The sequence below is a fragment of the Pleuronectes platessa genome, chromosome 10, assembly GCF_947347685.1.
Source record: "Pleuronectes platessa chromosome 10, fPlePla1.1, whole genome shotgun sequence".
Taxonomy (NCBI): domain Eukaryota; kingdom Metazoa; phylum Chordata; class Actinopteri; order Pleuronectiformes; family Pleuronectidae; genus Pleuronectes; species Pleuronectes platessa.
Genome location: NC_070635.1, coordinates 12,548,841 through 12,573,269, shown reverse-complemented (window position 1 = coordinate 12,573,269; position 24,429 = coordinate 12,548,841). Strand labels below are relative to the sequence as shown.

Below are 24,429 nucleotides of genomic sequence, written 5' to 3'. Positions count from 1 at the left end.
AGAGGGGGGGGGGGGGAGAACGGGGGTGTCGTCTGCTGTATTTTGCGATTGTAAAATGATGAGTCGGCTTTTACCAGAACAATCAAAAACGGCGGTTTTGAAAATGGCGGCAATCTTGAACTTGAAATAAGCTTGAAAGTAAAAGCAGTGTCTTCGGCAGGCTCAGATGGGGGGGGGGGGGGGGGGGGGTGTAAGACGTGTAAGGCAGTCCTGGTGTTTACCACACACTCTCAAAAGTTTTACAACTCAATCAAATTGTCTCGAGATGTTTACAAGAAACAGTACTACCCTGAAACATGAAGTATCTGTACAAATGGCCGAGCCCATACTTTCTCTCTGTTGCATGCAAATGATGTGTCTAGTGAAAATCTTCAGCGTTAATATTCATGTCCATTTCATGTTTGACACATTGGTTTGTGCACCTGGCCCAGTTGCATTCCACTTCCTGGATGTTTCAGTATGAATGCCTGTACTGCCATTTGTCCACAAAGCTGTTACCAGGCAGCCTGATGAGAGAGCAAGTGTCTACTTCAGAGTGAAGAGGCAAACATCATCGCTTGTCTTTATTTTTATATTTTATATAAGCCTTAATGTACAGCGTGTAAGCTGCTCTATTGTAAAGTATCTTTATATACATGTCTTTATCTTGGTTGATTTATTTGGCACCATGGATTTTCTTCTCCGAGTTGTTCATCAATCATTGAATGCAGTTACTATGCTTTGTCTTGGAACACGACTAATTGCCATTTGTTTGTTTATTCTTTTTAATAATGTATTCAGAATTTTATTTGCTAAAAAGGAGCTATCGTTGCTTGTACCTTTGTACACATATTTATATTTAAATAAAACCATTTCCGATAAAGAGCTGGCTGGTGTGAATCCTGAGAGTTGATCAGCCTCGTTGGGCACGAGGAGCAGCGACAAACAAAGCTTCCCATGTAGCAACAATGATGAATACATAAATTAGCGGCACTGTCTATGTTGATTTTCCTATTCCCCCAGTGGTTGCGCTGCTTTTAATGAAGACAGATGAGAACGCGGAACCCCCCACTGTATGTGTATCCCCCTCCTGACGCCGACGTGCCCATCTTGTAGGGTAATAGGATAGAGCTGTAACAAAGGCAGGTATTATCTGACAATATGAGTTTGTCTTGTCACCTCTGTTCCCCAGGTAGAGCGGCTGCTCACGACGGGGAGGAGAGATACACGCTCATTACAATTCCACTGCGAGAAGGGACAAGGTCTCACAAGACAAACACTTAACATGCACAACACAAGACAAAACGAGACCCCGTCAAAGACAAATTGTTCAGGTAACGCTGTCACATATATGATCTTTATTATCCTCAAACTTTAGTATCAAACCATATAAAAACACAAACAAAGACAGGGTATAAAGTACAGTGAGTTCATGTCGGTGCACAGTGCTCATGGAAATATCTTTCTGGAAGTTGTGTTTACTCTCTGCTTTCTGGAGAACACACATTCACATGAACCGTGAGGCTCTGTGGAGGTAGTGAGATCCACTAAGCCACGTTCCCCACTAAACTTTCTTCTGAATTGCACAACAATACTTCTGCATATCTTTGGTTCGCTTATCCAGGATCTGACTAAAATACCCCAACCCGCCCCCCCCCCCCAGTTAAACTAACATTTAAGAACCCTCGCAGGATTAAAACCTCATTGCATTGCTCTGGTATCTAGTCCCGACCCCGTGGGTTTGCAGTGACCCTCCGGAGAGTGAAGACGTCAATCACCCTGAGCAAATCCATCTGTAAAGGTGTAAAATTTAAAATACTGATCCCTGCCCCAGATAGATTCAGATTCAGATCCTAAGGCAACATAAAACAACTCAAGCATCACCTCTCCCATCTCGGATCAGAATCCCCCCCCCCCAGGGACCCTGCTGGAGTTGTTGTATGTTTTAGCCCACCAGCTACAAACTTTCCACGGCGAACTGTGGGCTTGAAGATTGATTAATGCAGCGTCTCCCCTCCAGGCACCTTCTGACTTTCATTTATTTTAGTATAATATGAAAATGCCCCTTAATGGATTTGAGCATGTTGTTTTCCTCTCCTTTTTTGTATTTGGTTAAACTTCTGTTATCATCACATGGTGCATACAATTGTAACACAACTCTGCAGCTTGATATTTATACTTTAAACAGGATAAAAAGACTAATGGCTACCTGGCGGAAAAAAATGATTAAACCTATGCTGTGCTCCGCTTAAAAATGAGCTTGAGCTCATTGGCAAAAGGTGCAAAATTTCGCCGCAGCCAAAGAGACAGAATTGCCCTTTTTTTAGAAATATATAATACTACATTTTAAAATGATCTTTCCAGGGAGAAGCTCAGGTAAAATGTAAAAACTCTGCAATAATCTTAAAATGTTGCATTTTATAAATACTAGGAAAATGATTCCCAGAATATATATATTTGATTTTTTTGTACTTGGGGAAACATGACATGATTGATGTGGGCAAAAGGCGCTTCACAGATTTACACCTTTATAATCTATCTACAAAGTGTGGGTTGCTGTGGTTTATGTTTGTTTATGTGTGTGTGTGGGAAAAAGGGGGTTGGCAACCAAATAAAGTGCTGTGAGTCACTGATGTGAGTCGCTGGGTCCATGCAACAGTCTGCTGAATGAAAACATCTTGGAGAGACTCGGAGTCCTGAATCAGACTCAAATGTTCCCTCTCCGTTATTTTTGGCACTCTGAGGTTGTTCCCCCGCTCTGCATCGCTCCCTCTTCATCACAGCAGCGTCAAACTCCCGTCTCCGTTTTGATCCAGTCCCTCAGCTTGGTGACGCGCGAGTACACGCCGGGCTTGTTCCGACGAGCGCAGCCCTCGCCCCAGCTCACGATGCCGGCCTGGAACCACTTCCCACTCTCCTCGAAGCACGACAGGGGGCCGCCGGAGTCTCCCTGGGGGGCACATTCAGGGGAGACTGCTTCTTAGATTGGGTTTGGAAGTGAGAGCACAATAATTCTATGGGTGTGAGAACCCATCTATATCAGCCCCTTTGTTCCGGTCTTTCTCCTCTGGGAACATGTTGCACTGGTCTCACCTGGCACGCGTCGACTCCTCCTGCCAAGTAGCCGCAGCAGAGCATCCTGGAGGTGACCTGTCCCTCCGTCACCACGTCGCACACCGTGTCGTTGATGATTTTCACCGACGCCTTCTGCAGCACCTGTGCCGTTCGACCTGCAAGAGCACCGCAAGGGGGTCAGCGCTCTGCCACATGCCGCCCCCCCCCCCCCCCCCCCCCCCATTTGCCTCTAACATCAAAAGGTGTTAACGGGCTGGATTACTGCAAGCTAATGAAGGTTTAAGAGGCTTCGCAGGAGAGCCGACATGGTCTTGATATATGGATATGGATATGGGCTTAATGGAAAAGAGGACATTACAATGAGATGAGATATGAGAGAACTGGGAGGGAGGGTTGAGCGCAAGAGAAGTATGTCATGACAGGAGAGATAAAGAAATGGTGGGAAGAAGACAGGATGGGATGAGAAAGAGAATAAGAGTAGAAGAGTAGCAGACAGGAAAAGAAGATGAAGAGCAGAGATGAACAGCTCATTGTTAAAAAGAAGGGGGGGGGGGAAGAGTGGGACGTCTTAATTTTGATGCCAATTGGATACGCCAAAGAGAGGAACACAATTTGAGAGTGGGTGAACTTTGATTCAGCAAAAACAGTTAAAAATATTCACATCCTAATGATAATAACACGTTAGAGAGAAAAACATCAAACTAAACTAGAGCAGCTCTAAGCAGAAGCACCAATTCATGCATAATACCTCCTTCTCGGAGCGTGCCCCAGCCTGTGACCCAGCAGGACATGCCCGCTGGGAAGACGTGGGAGGAAGACGGCAGGCAGATGGGTTGGAGGGTGTTGGTGAACTCCAGCGGCTCGCTGAGCTCCAGCAGTGCAACGTCAAAGTCAAAGGTCATCTGGTTGTAATCTGGGTGGGAGATGATCCTCTTCAGCTTGCGGAGCTGTACGCCGTCCTGCTTGAACTGGTCCTGCATGCCGCTGTAGGTCTGCCAGTTGTCAGGCATATGGTTCCTGGGGTGGGGCGCAGAGCGTCACGGGGCAGAGGTTTACATGCATGAGGTGGCACAATCCAACACAACGTGGTACCTTTGAGGTTTAACACGCCCAGAACCTCTCAACTAAAGCTGAACATCTGAGCTGAGTGTCACCACAGCTTGGTTTGGATTCATGAACCATGTACTAACACATGCAAAGTGACACAGTGCGTATGAAGATATATACAATTATAAAGAAAACCTTTGCAGTGGCTCCAATATCAAATCTGAACAATGCTCAGAGATTAAATTAGAAGCCATGATATAAACTAAAGTTCCCTCGGTTTGTTTAACAAACATCAACAGCAGCCGTGAATGTGTGAAAACGAACACGTTTCTCAGCTCAGTCACTACTGACGTGGCTCAGGTGGAACAGCATGGTTAGTGCTCCACCTACAGGACACTTTCTTGAATGCAGCTGCATGCTTTCATGGTTGAGCTGTATTTTCAGCCCACTCATCTAAAAAATATTAATTAATTTGATGAATAATAAAGTAGTGGAAATAATTTAAGTTTATAGAAGGGAACATATGAAGGGAATCGGTTTCATGGTAAATACAAGACATTCCTGATGTCCATGCGTGTGGATGTTTCCGCTGTGACTCACGCTGGATCTCTGGTGACAAAGCAGTGAGCCGCTGTGAGGAGCCACCTGTCTGAGATGATGGAGGCGCCACACGTGTGTCCGAAGTTCTGGAAGTGAAGGCTGACCTGCCAGGGCCACTCCCCCTTCTCAGCGTTCTGCCCTCCCACGATCCGGCTCAGTTTATAAGGCCTGGTGCCACAATCTGGGATGTAACAGAGAAGATACAGAGAGTTCTAGGTGAGGCTGGCTCCACTGATCAGAGAGGAAAATCTGAAAATGAGATTAAGTTGACTTGAAGCCATCATATAGGATATTAGCTGATCAAAAAAAAGGGAAAATACAGAAATACCCTGAGGCTCAAATGGTAGGGAAAAAATAAAACTTCAGCAATGACAAGAGCAGCTTTCAAAGAAAAATAAAATAAATAAAGCAGTCAGGGCCTGGGGCTTTTTTCTAATAGACAGCCCAGCGCGCAGCAGCACTCGGCTCCACTATAATCTGGTTTGAATGACACTTAAGAGATAAGATCCACTTTCAGCCGTTTTAAAAAATTCAGAAAGCTGAGAACTCCGAGGGGGAAGTAACTTTGACTTACCACAGTTGTCCTCGTCGGAGTTGTCGGAGCAGTCTTCGATGCGGTCGCATTCGGCGTTCACCTTATTGACACAGTCACTGTTCTTGCACTTGAAGCTGAAGTCAGAGCAGATACCCGGAGCTACAAGTGGAGTGGAGACAGGTCGCCCAAATCAAAACACTGATTTCAGTCCAAGTTTAACCAGTAAAATACAGAGCAATCAGCAAAGCTTCCCAGTGACACTTGAACGCTCCATGCCTCCCGACTGAGGAGCAGAGGGCCTTGATTGGTCGTATTGATCAGAGTTCAGGGTTTAATATTCATCTTTAATCACAGACGTGAAATCTAAAGGGAATGCAGGATTGCCCTCTGTGCATGTTTGCATGAGCTTGTGTGTGAAACTGTGGGAGTGAGGGAGGTTGAGAGCTGGAGAAAGAGAGAGCTGTGTTTCTACACCTCCAATAACCACAGCAGTTTCAGTCTACTTTTTTCAATACTCATGAGGTCATGACGTTTCACCACTGATATCTAATCAGTTAATTTTTGAGTCCATAAATCAAATTAGTTAACCCGTGAGTCTAAGTGAACATTTGCACCATGTATAAAGTATTCTCTCAAGAGGTTCTTAACATGTGTACTAGGCACAGAAAGGGATTTGCATGGTCATGTGACCTTTGACCTTTAACCACCAAAATTGAATCAGTTCTTCTTTGACTCCATTCGAATGTTTGAACCAGTTTTGAAGAAATTGCCTTTGTGTGATTCTGAGATATCGTGTTCACAAGAGCACAGACTCTCTGCCCCTAGCTGTTGCTGAAGCATAAACATGCCTGATCTAAAACTCTGATTATCCACTGGAATGTGGACGAAGGTTATTTGTTTATTGTTTAGTGTAACGTGTTTATAAATGACCGTCGAGGAATTTTCAATGCGCGACGATAACCAGGCTACTCACAGGTTTCACAAGAGGCCTCGTCGCTTCCATCCATACAGTCCTTCTTACTGTCGCACACGACATACTGGGGCATACACTCCCCGTTCCCACAGCGGAACTCGTTCTCCTCACAACCTGCAGGCGAAGAGACACAGTGACGAGGATATTATGATAAGACAAAGATGAACTTGAACAGGGCGACATGGCAATAGGCTACGGAGCGACATTAGTGAAGCAGCCACGGTGGACACTTGCATCCGTCTCCATTCTTCTTGCGTGTGTTACACATGATGAAGAGCCTGGACAGATGCTGGGCAAATTGGGCAAGGCTTCAAACAAACTCCATTACTGATAGGATAATGAGTGCACACGGCCCAGCAGTCAGTGACCAGAGCATTAGCACTGATGTTTCTTTAATGTTAGCACAATTAGCATAGCATTAGATGGGCTTTGGATCCCCTGAAGAGCACTTTAAAGAGAGACGGGAATACTCACTGCAGCCTTTCTCATCGCTCCAGTCTCCGCAGTCGTTGACACTGTCGCACACCCAGAGCTTGGGTTTGCACAAAGTGTTGGCACAGGTGAACTGGTCCTCGCCACAATCTGACGGGACAGAAGGGTCACTTGTGTTTAGTCGTGCAAAAGAAGAAAGGGGTTAATACGAGAGGAGCACAAATAAGTGATATAAATATAATTACAGAACGATAATGGCTGGAAAGAATTGTTTAACAGTTATGGGGGGGGTTATATGTATTCTGGGAGTTGGATGAGAAGTTTGGGAACGATCTCAAGTCTACACATTAAATATGAAGCTGCACACAAAAGAAATTAATAAAATCAATATTTTTTCCTGGGGCTGTGTCTTAGGGGCTGTTCACAGAGAAGCTGTTTCACACATCAGTGATGATGACGTTTCTAAACACGGGACGGACACAAAACTGCGGAAAGCACGAAGAACACAAAAAGTAGATAAAAACAGACAGATAAATAAGCTTGTGACGATAAGGCTGGTGTTGATCCGTGTAAACAAAACGTGTGACTTTCATAGTGGAGTTTATACGTCCTGCCTCTAAGCTGTCCATAGGTGTGAATGTGACCATGTGATACACTGGCCCCACCTCTCGCCCGACAGACAGGACAATCATTTCCCCGTTTCTACTCTTCTATGGTAAATGGATGCTTATCAGAACCTAGCGTTAAACCAACAGATGTGAGAGTGATATCGATCTTGTCATCCAACTCCAAGCAAGAAAACTAACTTTCAAAGTATTTCCCAAATTGTGTTCTCCTTTACGGAGCTGAGAAGAGGGAATAGTAAAGAGGGGAAAAAAACGTTGAGGAAAGACAGGAACGGTGTGGTTGGGTCAACTTACGGCAGTCCCTCTCGTCGCTCATATCACCACAGTCGTTCCAGCCATCGCACTTCAGCTCTTTACCGATGCAGTAGCCAGAGGAACAAGTCAACTGGTTGGGACACGCTGCAAAACAGTGAAAAGATGGAGAGACAGCAGAGGGGGGGGGGGAAGAGAGCAAGAGGACGGTGACAAATTGAGCGAAGGGTGGCGACAGTGTAGTTTCACAACATCCATCATGTGGCCGATGCTTGTCCCTGTTGATCGGAGCAATTATAAATCTATTTCAGTCAAACTGGGAGACAACATAAAGAGCGGAGGGTATTGAAAGTGGAGTGCTTGTGACTGACAGTGGCAAATAAAATGGACCCAATAAACAAGCTCTCTGGTGATTAGTCTAGCTCTCGAGTTTCACCGCAGCAGTTTCTAAAGCCTCTAAGACAGCTCCACTCCACTGTCAGTCAGCTGCCGTCTCGTGGCCTCTCAGACGGCACAGCTACTCCCTCTGCGCTGCTCCGTAATGGCAGGCTATGAGTGTCACTGTCACGCCACAACATTTCACCCTCCAAGTGGTGTGTCAACGTGGGCGCCAGACGAGACTTTTAACTCACGGTTTTTGGGATTGTATGCGACGTACTCGGCCCTGAAGCCTCTATCGGTGAAGGACTCGTCGGAGTGGAAGAGGATTTCCAGCACGTTGCTGGAGCTGGTCACAGCCAAGGAGGACGTTTTTCCACAGTACCTGTGACACAAAACCAATGTTTAAAGGAATATTATGACAGGTGTGATTTTATGATGATGTTATAACTGGAGGAATTCTATTGGGAACAGGCACTACTAACTCACAATATAGTGCATACTTCCACCAGGGCCCAACAGTCCCCTTATGAAATCACATTTAAATTCATTAGATCCAGATTTTTATTTTGATCTGCACCAAAGTTTTTTATCAATGCACAAAACTATTATCATGAAAATGCGGGAAAAAACCCTGTATCCCAATTTTCATCCTGGATCCAACAACAAACAGACGAAAACAAACTAAAGTGACAAATTTTAAGGGGGCAAGAGATATGAACAGTTTGTTTCCAACAGTCGGAGTTGGAAACAAACCAACAGTTTAGTTCAAAATATTTTATTTGGAGGTAAACCTGAAACTCAATGTCAGGAACTGAAGAGGAAAATACAGCAGGTCAAAGTTGAACAAAGAAGTTTGTATGCAAAACATTCTCTTATCCTTCCCCTTTGTTTTCTCTTCCTGATAAGTCTGACCAACCAGTGGGTTTGTTAAAAACTGCTCATGTTTCAGTTGAACTACTTTTAAGCCATTTAGCCTGAGAACAATGGTTTTATTTACTGGTCAGTGGAACTTCCTAAAATAGAGCCAGTGGACATAAAACTGGAACTTTCCAACGAAACACATTCATATAGACGTGTAAAGCATTTATTCATTTACAGACTTTAGTCTTACTTGGTGCCCATAATCTCCACATAGTCTTTGTGACACGAACGGGTGTCCACTTCAGGCTCCTTCATGTTGAAAATGATGAACTTCACCCGCATCTTGAACCCATCACTGACCTGCAGCACAGAGGAAGAGGTGGTTGGTTCATAACAACCTTGTTTATCATGCATGCATGCCATTCCCCCCGCCTACATCCAAAGACATGTATCTGCAGTCCATCTGAAGGCACTGAATACAAGCAACACGCACACACACAGTGCTGCATGCACACCAGCAAACAAAACCGACGCAAAATGCCGCAGCTCAGCCAGAGCTGCAGCAGCACCAGCACCCTGACAGATGAAGATAGAAGAGGTACTGAACAGCTTGGCTTCTATAGTGCTGCCTCAGCGTTCCTCTTGTGGCAAGCTAAGGATGATGGAGGAGGAGGTGGGCGGAGGGGGTTATGGGTAGGGGAGGGGGCCAGGAGGAAGAGGAGCAGTGTTGCAAACCTTGATGGTCCACTTGCAGTCGACGGCAGGAGGATAGAAGCCGGGGTGAAGAGGGGAGGTGAAGACTCCTTTGTCTTCAGTGAGGACACCACCGCAAGTTTGCACTGGAGAGAACATGTCAGATATTATCTCATGGCACATTATCATTTGCATTGTAGAATTATAATATTCAAATAAAAGATTAAATCATTATTTTATTTTTATAAACGAGGTGAGCTTATGGCAGATATCATAGTGAATACAGATGACACATGGTTGACTCATTACCTTGAGACTTGGGGATGGCTCTGTACTCTGCCTGAAAGCCCGGCCTCTGGACCGCGGTGTCAGTGATCAAGTTAATCAGCATAATGTTGCCGGATGACACCACCTTCAGCGGGTTGGAGGGAGGCCTCTGACCACACTGCCTGTGAGAAAAAGGATGAGCAGTGCACACATCAGGTCCCATTATAGAATTAGAAAGAGGAAGAAGAAAAAGGTGTTTGCAATAACCGTGTAGCTCAGGCTGAACGTCTGATGCATTTAGTAAATGGAGTTTTACAGTTTCAGAGGATGTGCCTCGCTTTAGAGTCAAATACAGATGTGATTCTTTTTGGTCAGAAACACTAAAACATCAACGCGGCAAACAAGTTTAAAATGCTAGGAAAATAATTTTGAAAAATAAATAAACCAATATATGAGCACAGAGAGGTAGAGAAAGGGATAAATAAAGCGAGATGTGCCAACGCTAAATAGAAATTGCTTAGGCGCAGTTTCAAAGTCGGACATTATAGGAACATTAGAAAAAAGTTTCAGCACTGCTGGCGGCGGAGCCATGGAGCTGTGAATGACACTGCAAGAACAGCAATACATCTAGCTCCAGTACAATAATGTCATTATAGAGTATTATATTATGGCTCTCATAAACCCCATGTCACCTTGGATAAAGCTGATCGCTCAATAGCATTATAAAAATGTTATGCATCACTTGGTAACGCATATTTGTTTGGCAATGGTTCCCGAGTTTGAAAATGCCTGCAGCTACAACCGATGCTGCATTCAAGAGCCCGCAGTCTCAGAATTCCACCACTCCCCCGAACACAAAGTGAGATTACACACAGTGGTGTACACTCAGGTTTGCCCCCTTCGCAGATTTGAAAGGAGAGGTCTCTTTGAGCCAACTCAATCTCACTGAGGTCTCAAAAAGTTAACAATAAAACGGGACATGTGGCACGAAAAGGCTTCAGAGCCAAGATGGAAAAAAAAACGGTTGTAATCACAAACGCTGTGAAAGGAATGAAGTGGAACATGTTTTCCACCCACATCAAAACAGCCTTCGCTTCTAAATCCCTCTGCAACATTTCAGTCAAATACAAAGTGATTCCCGGTGCTTGTCCTCTGGGAATCATGTCGAGCTATATTCTCCCCCCCCCCCCCTCTCTGATCTTCAAGGCGTAATAAATGAGACAAATGTTGGTTGAGCCCTATCAAACAAACCCTGCTACCGAGGTTCAAGGCAAAGACAGAATGTGATTTGTGTCACAATTTGACGACGACTGAATGTACTGGTTTTCTTTGAAATGAAATGCCTCTCAGGTGGAGGAACATTAGTGCAAAGAATACTGCACACTGTGAGCAAATGACATGATAACTGATGGACGGATTTAACCTTTAAAGAGTACCAGTATGACTTCTAACTGACATGTAACCCAAACCCTGCGGACATCCTCAGCCCTATGACTTACTTTGTGATGGCCTGAGATTCGTCCGGACTCAGAGAGTCATAGATGAAGACAAAGTCGTCCGAGCAGTCATCCTCGATGTGGAAAAAAGGGAAAGTGATGGATATGACTTTGTTCTCCGACGCTCGGATTTGCCACTGACACCTTGACTTGGGGGGGTAGCCCTTGGGGTACCCCGGAGACGAGAACTTTTTCACTTTTTCTTCAGCCTCCAGGCGGAAGAAACAGTCCGCTGGAAACGACAACACGGGTTAGACATTTTGTCAACAGATGAATGGAAGAAGGCAACAGTGGTGTAAAGCTGATTAATTAAAATCGGATCCTCTTCCACTTCACTGTTGACATTATATCATAAATAATACCCTTGAAGAAATGATCCACTATCTTTCCTACAGCCAAGGCGAGTGCAGTTATTACTTCCACATTAGTCTTGTTTGTAGTTTTATTACAGAAATTACAAACTATTCATGCTGCCAAAACATTTATCTTAATATTTAAAGCGCAACAGAAGTAGCATTAAAATTAACATTATAATTAGGCCCTACTCGCTATTACACAGTCCCGACTCCTTATCCTACTTTACATCTCTCTTAAAGACACATTCTTATAGATGTGCTTTTATCCAGTTCTGATACGGCCCATTAATAATGTTTTAATTCACCTTGTTTTTACTCTACTCATCTGTAAATGTTCTTATCTCCATATCCGAGCTCTAATGCTGTGTGATCTTTAAATTGTTTAAATAGTTTCTTATCATTTGCTTTGGAACTGTTTACTATTGTTTGCCTTCAACTTTTAACTTGTAAAGCACCTGGTAATTGATTTTGAAAGATGTAATGTAAATATAGTTGATAATAATAATAATAATATATAAGACCTACATAAAGTATTTAAGACATTTTAAAGGCCAAAAGTTAAAATAATTGAATCTTTAGCCTTGTCTAAGATGCTGTAGAAAACTTGGTTACCCAACAAATGTATGTAAAGACAGATTAATGCTGGGACTGTACACCTGCTATTGTGACATAATGTAATACAGTCTAATTCTGCCATGGCTATAAATCAGCAGACGGTGACAAAGAAAAGTGCCGGACATGTTGACTGGCTCGGCCGGATACAGGCTCCTCGAGCTACGACTCGAGCAGCACATGTACAGTACAGGCCAGCCATTCGTTACACGCTGGCAGGAGGGGGAACGTGTAGCCAGCTGGAAAATTACAGCTGCGAGTGATTGAAATGGGAAGCACCGTACTCACTGGCTGTGGGATTCCTGGCCATGCGATGATCTGTGACTGGAGACGGAGAGGGAGGGAGGGAAGGAGAGAGAGAAACAGGAGGTAAAGGTAAGAATGGGTCACTAAAGTCGAGAGGCTGATAGAATTTGATGCATGAGCCTAAAATATTTGGGTTGCACATTTTCTGTTCCATTTCCCGTCGGTTAAGAGAACCGGCGATGGCGTGTAGCTCTTTCTGCTCCATCTCACCTGGCCCTACAGCAGCAAGCCATACATCTCAGTCTAACTATCTGGGACAGCACCATCAAATCATACCCACAGAAATCATTTTAAAAGGGGACCAGAAACCACTGAGTCATAGGGGCCGGTGCTTGGATGGTGGCCAGGAAATGGACAAATGCAACGTGAATGCTGAGAAGACAGAAGGAAGAGAAATGGCTGTCTCGAGCCAGGCCAGGGCCCAGCTAATATCATTAGAGGATCCAAACAGCATAAAATGTGCAATCTCAGATGCAGCACAAGCCGAGAGGTCTGGCTTATCTATTATCATCTTATCAGCACAAATCAGAGCAAGCTCCTATAATACAAATGGAAAGCATACAGAATACCAATGCTGATAGGAGATGACAATGACCTTATTCAAATCTGGATTCACTGCGCTTTATCTTCCATCTCCGTTAAATGTCACATTCTGGAGCCAGCTGTAGTAAACACCGAGTTGTGCCCCGTCTCTTTGCCCCTCGATGTGACCCCCGCCTCCCCCGGCCTGTGTGGTACAAACCCGAGGTGGTGATTTCTGTGATCTTAATGGTCTCCATGCTGCGCTGCCCGATCAGGCTGGTCTCCAGTGCTTCCAACACCCGCTCCTCTGAGAACTCGGGCACAATCTCCTCCTCTTCGGGCGGGATGTCAAACTGGGACCAGTAATAGGCTATCACACCCTCGCTGGTGCAAGAGAGAGAAAGAGCACAGAGAGCACAACATTTAATATAGAGTAAGATTTGTGTAACATGGGGGATTTGGGGGTTTTCTGCCAAATCACAATTAAAAAAAAGACAATTCCAGTAGTACCTGCATCCTGCGTACTGCAGGGTTTGAACGGTTATAATTCACTGCCATTGTTAGCGTGGAACTTCATAATTCACTACATACAAGTCAAGAGTGAACAGTCCACATCAAACCTTAATTTGTTACGTGCTGAAAAATGCAGTGGACTTCAAACTAAGAACCCTCACAGGTCAGCGCAACAAAGCTTTTCCTTCATACAAGATTTAGTGCCACGTCCTCTGAAGCATAACAACGGACTGCTGAGCGGCATAACAAAATTAGACGGAGCTCGAGATCCCAACGGTACCTGAACGCAGTGACCACCGTTTTAGTGTGGTGTTCCTCCAGCAATGGATCTTTCTTGTAGTTTTCCCCGAGCTGTGAAGAGAAAAACATTGTTTTACTCAACTGTACAAGGTTGCTGCTTGTCTGCCTAAAGACAAAGTACAAATGAGCATGTTAACATGAGAAAACTGCCTCCACGCAAAGCACACAACAGTGGGATTCTCAATTAACCGTCTTGCCTTCAGCTGCACTGAGCTACGAACTGAATCAGACATGGATACAGACGGTTGGTGGGTGTGAATGCGGGTCGATACCATACAGAGTATTCCTTACCATATACACTATGCATGTACAGTAATACAAAAAAAATGCATTGTTTTCATTTGTAAGATTTGTGATAAAAGTGAAATGAAGGGAGAGGAGGAGTTCACAGGATAATAAATTATAGTAAGTGAGTAATTAACAAATAAATAAAATAAAAAATATAATGTCCAGTTTAAAAATGTACATTCGGTACATTCCGTGTCAAATCATCACAATTATGTTTCACAGCGTCACAGATATTAATAAAAATATTTTTTCATATGGTAAACAGATAGAACCAATAGTCTCAGCTCCTGATTGAGGGGGATATGGTCGAATGAATGTGGTTCAGGAGTTAGAGCGTTCATCCACAGACAGGCGGTGCTACAGAGTGTCAGAGTGAAGTTGTGGGATAACTGGTTAAACATGCTCGACTTTGTTTACTTGAGGCCGAACCACCAACAGTCGTACCTGCCGTGTAAACAGCATCCGAGGTCAGCAGCGATCTGAAAATCCTCTTTGTTTCAATGCGAGAACAAATGTAGAACATCATAAAGCTCTTCCCCAGTCGTCTCATCATCTAAAATTCACCCCCCACCCTTCCACTCTAACTCTCAGCCGACACCCTCACTTCAGTGGCTTTTCACTGAGGAAGCGAGCGCCTGATGGGTTTTCAGCAAGGTTTTTTTTTTCCTCTTTGTTATCAACATGCTCCTAAGTGGTGCTACAAACATCTCCACTGTCTCCAATAATAGGAGATGCTGTTGAGGGAATTACTGAGGGAATGTACAGCCTTTTATTTCCACCCACACAACTGTGCTTCCAGCAGTCTCAGTGCACTGCGAGGGGCATATTTAAAAAGCATTTCCACATTGCCAAACAAAACCCACAGCGAATCCTTAACTGGCTGTAATACTCTACTCAAAATAGTTAACAATAAACAATACCGATGACAGGGAGGGGGGAGGGGGGGCATGGAAAATTAGAAGTCGTCTTTTTTCGAGTGACAAACTCACAATTGCCTCCAGCTTTTGCGCCAACGTCTTGAATTCCTTGCTGTCTGTGTCCTCCAGTTTCTGATCATATGGTACACCAGTCAGCTTCATGTGCCCACTGAAGAGCTGCGGCGGCGGCCTGCTCTGTTTGCTGAGGGTGCTTTCTGAATCTGCATCTTTAACTTATAGGAGGAGAGAGGCAGATGAGAGTTCAGTGTTTGATCAACAACATGTTATAAGATGGCTGCCTCTGATGAAAGAGGAGACTTGGGGCCTTGAAGCCCTTTTTTAAAAGTTGCGTAGCGTGATCTGATATCGAGAAGACAGTTGGGCTCTCGGAGCAATTAAAACCGCCAGTTGAATCAAGAGGCTGTTTATCAGGACTTCAGAGGCCTTTTCATCAGACCCTGTGTGTGTAAACGACAGGGAAGCTGCGCCCGTGGACTCTGTGACATTCGTCTCCTTTCCATTATTAAAGGAGAAAGGCAGAGCTGTCAAAAAGGCGAACACTAATGGGAAATTACAAAGTCCAAACACGCCACTCTTAAACTCATATCAAAGAGCTGTGCCTTCACAGCCAGTGGAAAGGATCCACTTTACAGAGGCTGCTGTTAGTGATGTAAACACTCTGAGTTCCTCATTTAATTCTATTTACAATAACGTTGTTTATACTGACAAATTTCCAGAGGACACCAAACATCTCGTGGTTTTTATGATTTAAAATTTGTTTTATAAAAATATATAAAAACACAGTTCCTCAAAGTCTCTAATGTGGATGATATAATAGAGGGAAGCTTATTTTTTATACTCACAGGCAAACCACCAGATGAGGAACGCTGCAACAGCTGCAAGGATGAGAAAAGCCAGAACAGCCCCCACGATGATGCCGGTTTTCCGCTTTGACGACGCCTTCTCTTTGTTGGTCAAGAAGTCGATCCGCTCATGGCGACCATTGTGGCCCTGATCGAGAAAACAGAGTCAACAAACGTACTGTAAGTGTGTTCAGTGTGGAAATTACATTACACTGTAACGTACAATGAGAGCTGTTTCCAGACCAAGTGTAGTGTACATTAATGTGAATAACTAATCTATTTAAACAAAAAACGTGAAATAGGTCTCCAACTGATTCATCATGGATTGGACCATTGGAAACAGTTTTTGACAGAACAAATTACAATTCATCCCAATTCAATGAAGATAAATAGTAGAGGCCCTTTACCTTGAAACCTCCATTAGCCCAAGCGATTTATTGGTTGGCTGACAATAATGTAGCTGTTAAAGGAATAAACTGATTTAAAAGGGATCTGCGTTTAAATTTGTAGATATGCAACGATGTGAAAACTTTTTTTTGACAGAATAAAAAAATGCATGAAGATGTGGATTTATGTTTATTTTCTTTATTGACGTTCTATATATATATGGTTGTATTTTGGGTTATTTTGTATTACAGCGTGTACACTGTAAACACCCTAATTCTACAACTGAAACAACAAATTCAAATCTAGCTTTTATATAGTTTTTTTTAATAATCAAAAATGTTTGACAAGTTTGTACAAGTAGTGGACTTGTTATCCGATGTAAATCAATTAATATTAACTGCTGTACAAGGACATGTATTTAGAACAAACTGATGAGAAACGCCTCACACTGTTTTCCAAGAGCGACAAGTTCAAACAGGCGGCTTGTATACGTTTGAAAAAACTGGTCAAACCCGTTCAGTAAATGTGACTGAGCTGCTACAATCATACCCCCCGTACACACCCACAGACACACACACACTTTTCTAGTCTTACATGCATCCAGAATATTGCTTCATTACTGAGGGATAACCTTGTGGAGAACATGGGCACGGTGCTGTAGGCTGCGTGCGTCCTCTCTCTGTCGATACTGTAAGTGCGTCTGCTGCTGAGCTCACTCGAGTGGGCGGACGGAGAGAAAAGGTTTGGGACCGCTTCAGCAATCAACACACAATGAATTCAGGGAGTGTAGCCCATGAGTGAAGAAGCCCGAGTGCCATTAGGGATGAAGAATCACTTTGGTATTAAATCAATTTGTCAGATGTGCTGCCCCTTAAGATGGGGGCTCAATTACACGAGTCTAGATGATAACTCATGGCAATTAAGGCCTATTCTTACCCAAGCCGGGCTTCCACACATGCTTTCTAATTGGAATCTTGAACAGCAATCATGGGCCAGAATGAGGCGAATCATTAGAGACGGGGTCAGCCAGTGCTCCAGGGTCTCTCCCTATCAGTCAGCCTGATCACAGCTTAATAAAACCATTACATGCTCTTCATCATATCCCATTCTTCACCCCTCTAAAAGAAATACCACCCATTTTTAAACTCTGTGGAGCTTTTTTGAAACACCAGTGCAGCTTAATAATCCATATTAAAAAGGAAGGAGTGTCTGTCCGTCTCTCAACACAGAATCGTGAGGAAACGCCACAAAGCGCTGATGCAAACTGTTGAATATGTAATGTTTTACTCTAAAACAATTTGAGATGTGTAACAGGCCCCGAGTTTCGGGAAGTGAAACTTGCACGTGAACACAGACAGTTAGGATCAGTCGACAGAGAGTCTTCCCAAGCAGAATAACTGGTCTGGAAAAGAGGCTGCTACTGCTGGGAGGTGTGGTTTAGACAAGCTCAGCCTGCAGGATTTGCTTCTCCCACACGAGTCCTTATTATAAACGATTTATCAAATTCATCTAAAGCTTTAGTTAGAATAAAGCAGAGATTGAATGCATTGTAAGCAAACTCACATATATTTTGATTATTTCTGAACAAACAAAATACTAACAGTGTAGTAGAAGTCATTTTCAAGTCAACATTTAAGTACGTTACTTCTGCCAAGTTTTACATGCAACATTCAACTTAGTCCCCACTTAGATTTGATTGTCTCTCAATCAAATCAATAATAAAGGCCTAGTGGGATGACGTCCTGAAGCAGCGTGGGATCATGGGAGTTGTCCTCACCACTGTTCGCAAATCTTGTTCATGGATGAAGAAATGTTTTAGAGTTTTCTTCATGTTACGCAACAAACAGCAATGAATTAATCAATTACAAGGGACTAATACGAGGCGTGGAACTGACTAACATGTTTTCTTACTTTGTCATTTGCACCAGAAGTTAAAGCAAAGAGACAAAACAACAGGTAAAGTTGAGACGACACTGAAACATCCCAATAACTCAAATAACATTTCTCTGGGATTGAACATTGTTGGAAACATTTTGTATAATGTTAGTCCTCAAGTCAACAGCATATATAACATAGGTCTTGTAGTTTTTTGACATTTTTAATGAAGAGTTGTTGCGTATTATAAATTAAATGCATCAATAACAGGACTATTTTTAAGTTTTTGTTTTTTGAAACTTGAATATATATAAATTAGTGATAATCCGGCTAAATTAAAAAATATATATAAATATTAAATACAAAACTATTACAGTCTTGGTTTTCCATTAATTCAGTGAACACACTGAAGCAGCATATTTTTCTGCTACCGATCCATTCAGGTCTGCCACGCTAACCTCAAGTTTCCACATTCAATAAATCAATCATCAATATATAATGCTACTGAGCACAGTGGTGGGAAGAAAAAAAAAAGCTCTAAACATTATTCATGTTGATTATTCGGCAGTTGATCTACATGAAAAGGAAGGAAGGCATAAAAAATGGGAAATAATAAACAGTGAGCGCAGGCAGAAAAGACATTAAATCGACTGATTAAAAAATATATTTTGGCGAACATTTAAACAGTCTGTGTTAATAGATGGTAATATGGCCGATACTTTAGAGAAAGATACACTGTCTTGTGACCCATTTGCCTCTATCGGTATAAGTTGAGTGTGAGTCTGGTGACGGGTGGAGGCTGGAGGCAACCAACTGCCTCCATCAAAAAGCAGCAGCTCCACTGTAGCTCATGGTCGTACTGGGGGTGAACATCATGTATGCACCTCCCTATAGGTTTCATATAGGTGCAGCTGTAAGTCTTTCGCCGACTTGCTGATTATTCTGCACCAAGAATCAATATTATGAAATAATACAAGATACAGAAAGAAATGCAGCCCTAACATTTATAAAACTGACTCCACCGTCTACTTCTTTCTGCTTGAAGTGGATTGCCAGCTCACCTTGTGCATTTTCTAAGAGTTGGCTCTGGGCTACAGCTTGAAAGACTGCTCCACCCTTTCACAATTCCCCCCTCCTTGTCAAAACCTGGCACCTACATTACCCACCATGCAACTCGACCACTGACAAAGTTTGTCAGAGGTCAGGGTGTGTTTCCTAGCTGTGACGAATTTAGCTCCAAGCTGTTCCCCCTGAAGCAGTGACGAGGAGCCGGCTGCAGACGTCTGGTGACCTCACCTCTTTCTAACTCCACCCCCTGTCCCCTCAGATGTTGTTTTAGATTTTAGATTTGGGTTGGGGAAATTAGGATTGGGTTGGGCGATATGACGAAAGATATTAAACTTTTCTTTATTAGCAGAGAATGACATTTTACTTATCTGCGGTAGATCAATTGTGTGACACGTCCTCACAGTGCTTGCACAATTTATAAGTTTTACATCGAGATATATATAGAAAACTTTGAAATATTGCTATTGATTAAGATTATATTTGAATAATTCTTTATAGTGTTTTATTTTTGCCTCAAACTCATATCAGAGTCACAATAGACTTCATACAGCCTTTTTCACATGTGTCTGCAGTACTTCTCTTGACCTATGAACAAGCCTTGCTGTGTAAAATTGGTTAACTTCTTTCAAAAGTTCTCATGCCTTCTCCGCACTCACCAACACTGATGTATCCAAACCAGCCCGCAGACCAAAAGGTCCGATCAAACACGACAGCCAATCAATGCTGGCTTTATTTATTTATCCTTTATTTTTACCAGGACGGCCCCACTGAAGGTTCAATATCTCCTCTGCCGGCGAGTCCTGGTCAAACCGGGCAGCAAATGAAATAATAATTTAGGCTTCAGCGGTCTTATATTTCCTTTCCGTAAACAAAGGCTGACACACACATCTCCTCCCTGGCAGTAACCCCTGAGCAGACGTTAGCAGTTAGCCTTTTATAGGCCATTCTGCAGCATCAGCCAGGAAGTGTCAGGCAGCCGCAGCCTCAAGATATAAGCTATGATACCCTCACTGCAATTTCCATACTGAAGGACGGAAGAACACTAAAGGAAGCTGAATTCTGTTGCTTGCATTACATGGATGCAAACTCCATCACCGATTATAATTTTACACAAGATGGCCAAAGGTGCAGCTAAAAGGCAAACAACGCCTGTGTTAAAAAATTAAACTCGTCCTCTTACAGTTTTTTTTGCGTTTGTGAATGCATCATTCAGCGGAGTCGATAAGAGATGCAACATCAGCGCCGCGTTCACTTGACTTCTGTTGCTCAGTTTCAACACGACTACCCTTGAAATGTGGGCAGAGAAGAAAAAGAGTGCGGCCTTGCCTGAAGAAGCGTTCTGTGAGATCACCACCAAACAGCATTAATCACAGTGTTCCCATTTGATCCTCTATCTATCATTGTCTGTGTGTAATCAAATATCAACAGAGAAAGAATCGTGAATTTATCAACACTTTCACTAATGTCATTTAAAAGTCTTTCAGAAAAAAGATGATCAGATTCTGTTATGCCAACTTTGTGTTTGTTTTAGATCCATCTTTAAATGTACATCATTTTGAAACTAGTTCAATAGTCGAGTTTTGTGTGGTTTATCCATGTAAATTGAAAATCTGTGAAAAGATAGAAAATCCATCCTTTTCCAAATAGATATAAATACTACATGTATTCAGTCCTTCACATAGATCTTAGCCACAATGAATTTCTTTCCCAAAAGACAGAACTTAGTAAATATTTCAATTCAATATTCAGCTCACCCTGTTTTGGGGGAAATCTTACACATTTCTTTTAAAGATTAAACTACATAATTTTTAAGAAAGGCAGTGTGAGCATCCCGTTCTCCCTGAGGTGGCACTTCGACAATATGCCACTGATTCTTGTAAGTTCTTGTTAAAGTAGCTCCATAGTCAGGGAGAAGAGGCGGTTTCTTTGCTAAACCTTGTTATCGTGGGCTCTCATTCTCAGCAGTATACATACAGATGAACTGCAGTTTGTGTTTCCACAGTTTTCAGGAAGCTGTCAGACAAAGGTTGAAGTGAGCGGGTGAGTGTGATCACTTTAAAGAATCCCTTTAAAAAGAGAAGTTAACCTTCGTTATTCGTTCAAAAATGTTTGGTCCATGACCCTGGAATTTAACAAGATGGAATTATGCAGTTGTAAGAACTATAAGGGTTTTTACACAAAGTTCTCATGTTCCAGGAGAATTTGACAACATAGGACGGGGGGGGGGGGGGCTTTTAGAAGTTTTTCACAGCCTTTCATTGCTAAAAAAAGTATGCTTAAATATTACACTACAAGAGCCAAACCTGTTCTAAACTCAAACAAATCGGTTTATAATCAGAAAACAGTCAGTCTAAATCACTGTGGTAGTCCTTGATTTCCTAAAAACAAGTATATACCTTTTAACAAAAAAAGATTTTTTTTACTCAATAATCATTCAACAAGTTTCCTCATGAAGTTCACATTTATCTGTTGTTGATTTGACCTTAAACCGTCAATTAGCTGAATGTTGCTACCTGCTGGCAACTGTGCTACTGATGCCTCACCACACCTCAGCCTGGTGGTGCAGTGGAAAGAAACAGTTACACAAACTGACTCTTAAAAAATTCAGGAGTGGTTTGAAAGTCACTGGGAAAAACGAATACTATGCACGTCTTTGTGTGTCGAGAAATTATATTTTTTTCCATGCTTCTACCAAAGTAAATGACATTCAACAAGTATTGATCAGAAACAAATTATTTTCATAAAAACGCAACAGAAACACAAAAGAGAACTAGAAGTTTAAATATATTAATACTGACACATTACAATTGACGGATGCTTTGTAGGCCTGTAGCTCTCTTTGGGATTGGGGAACAGCAGAGATCGACCCTCCTTAATATCTAAACAGAACCACATCAAACACTTCATAATGTTGAGTGATGGATTGTAGGAATGGTTCATCCAGCTTTAATACGTTTCTCTATATCTGAAGCTTCAAACAATTCTCTTTTAAAAAAGGTAAATGTCAAGTCAGAAAAGGATGACCTGGGACTTCACTTGACTGCTTGGTAAAGGACATAGATTAAGCCCTACTTGAGTGTGGTACAAGATTCTGCAGAATCTATAATTTAATCACCCACATTTCAAACAATAACTTAATATTTAATTTAGTTATATTGTATAATTTATCAGAGCATCTTTCTTTTTCTTTCTATTTGAAGGCAAAGACGATGTAAACGCTCATTTTGACATCAGATTCAAAACGTCTTTTTCCTCAGTGTGACAGAAGCTCTGGTCAAAAGAAACACACCACGAGAGGACTGGTTTTTTGAAGTGGCACTGGTTTAATCATTCACTCCTCTGTCTATGATGGAGGGGAAACTTGTTTGGTGTGGAGCCTGGAGGCCACAAACAAACTGCTGGTTAAATGAAGTTATCTTTAAGTGATCGCTGTCAAGGACTGAAGGTATGAGGAGCATGTGTGGGATATGCCAGTCACTTCATAGGCCACACACACACACACACACACTTCTATCCTAATGAGGGCACTTATTGACACAAAACATTCCCTAGCCCCTTACCCTAACATTAACCATCCAAACGAAATGGCTAACCCTAATCGAAACATAATTCTAACCCTAAACCTCAAACAGCCCCATTGAAAAAGTGACGACTGGTCAAAATGTCCTCACTTTCCCAAAATGTGCTCACTCTGTAGGGCCTATGCCTAAAATGGTCCTCAAAGACATAAGTAGAGGAACACACACACACAGTGCAGCTATTCTTGTAAGGACACACAATGGAATTCCATTCATTGTGGACCTCCAAACCAAAACCATGTCCCACAGAAGTCACAAAAAGGCTTGTGTACACACACACACACACACACACACACACACACACACACACACACACACACACACACACACACACACACACACACACACACACACACACACACACACACACACACACACACACACTTTGTGCAACTATTCTTGTAAAGACACAAACTGCGTGCTCGCGCCAAATCTATCGCGTGAACCACAGCAAACAGGTGAAAATACGTGGGAGGCGCAGAGTGACGCTCACCTCGAATTGGTATCTGGCGGACATTTCGGGACGCGAGCAGGTGGAGTCCAACCAGATCCAACACTTTGTCTGTTTCCTCTGAGGGACCGTGTCAGTGTGTCGCGTTCAGGAGCAGAAAGGGCCGCTGCTGGGTTCGGTGGCTCCAGGTCCCAGAGTCACTTCCTGGTTCGTCGAGCACTCAGACACACCTGGGCAGCCTCTTCCTCACACACCCATGAGACTCACCACGCCCACCATGGCCTCCGCTGACCTGAGAGCAGCTGTCACCGGCACCCGTCTGAGTTCATCATCAGCCAGGGACACAGAGCAAGTAAACACTAAATATACAGAACAACTTTTAAATACGTTTATTATTGTATATAAAATACACAGTGCATTGCATTAGGAAAATTTAAATAATAATCACAATATGAGTTTCATCCATAGCAATGAAACAAAAGACCAATATAGGGATAACTATATAATGCTTATTTACCACAGATTTAAAAAACGGTTTGCTGTTTATTAAGTGTTTTTCATTTCCTGCTCATAAAGAGTTTGAGACTACAACCTTCACTAAGGAGCAATAATCAGTCTATGAATGACAATATGACATTTATTGTGAAAGTTATAGATATTGGCTGGTATAATAGTTTTTTTTTAATCTAGCTATGATGGTCGGTAATATCGTCCAGCTTATGGTAACATTATGGATTTTACATTGTGAAAACAGTTTATAAATGCTTCTATGTGTGCAGTTAATACAAACTGCAGTACTTGGACTTTTGCATTAGACTTCATGAGAAGACACGTGTCCGTGAGCAGCATGAGTCATGAAAGTGTGATTCTTGATGACACATCCATGCAGGAGAATACCCCCCCCCCCCCCCCCCCCCCCCCCCCCCCCAACAAAAAAATCACACACCGACTGACTCATCAGCGATAACAACAACAACGTGGACTCTTGTTTTGGATTCTCCTCCTTTGACGCACATGATCAGCCGGTGAGCCGCCACCACCACCCAAACACCACCAGGTGTCGCTCCATACTAAGACACCACCAGGCAGGCCATGAAAAAAAAAAGAGAAAAAGAGTGTGTGATGAATACCCGCAGAAACAGGGCTTGGTTCTGTCAGGCTTCATCCACACACAAT

At 42.8% G+C, this 24,429-nt stretch overlaps 1 protein-coding gene across 1 annotated transcript; it reads right to left on the bottom strand.

Annotated features, from left to right (window-relative positions):
• Positions 1-1,314: 1,314 nt before the first annotated feature.
• Positions 1,315-23,516, bottom strand: st14 (ST14 transmembrane serine protease matriptase). The gene is made up of 19 exons (XM_053432055.1): positions 23,296-23,516; positions 15,895-16,042; positions 15,104-15,264; positions 13,807-13,877; positions 13,234-13,397; positions 12,474-12,509; positions 11,221-11,449; positions 9,764-9,903; positions 9,497-9,600; positions 9,012-9,121; positions 8,152-8,282; positions 7,562-7,666; positions 6,684-6,791; positions 6,210-6,323; positions 5,276-5,395; positions 4,702-4,882; positions 3,803-4,071; positions 3,073-3,209; positions 1,315-2,929 (listed from the first exon to the last, which is right to left on the bottom strand). Exons 1-19 carry the CDS (start codon positions 23,317-23,319, stop codon positions 2,768-2,770), a joined length of 2,514 nt encoding a protein of 837 aa, XP_053288030.1. The 5' UTR covers positions 23,320-23,516; the 3' UTR covers positions 1,315-2,767.
• Between the last annotated feature and the right edge of the window lie 913 nt (positions 23,517-24,429).

What these genes read in the sequence shown, in the direction of transcription:
- st14 (XM_053432055.1), bottom strand. Translation starts at nt 23,319, where the DNA reads ATGTCCGCCAGATACCAATTCGAG. An exon ending in GAGCGATGAGAAAGGCTGCA is followed by an intron (nt 6,324 to 6,683) that starts GTGAGTATTCCC and finishes CTTCGCCTGCAG; the next exon opens with GTTGTGAGGAGAACGAGTTC. An exon ending in GAGGAGTCGACGCGTGCCAG is followed by an intron (nt 2,930 to 3,072) that starts GTGAGACCAGTG and finishes TGTGCCCCCCAG; the next exon opens with GGAGACTCCGGCGGCCCCCT.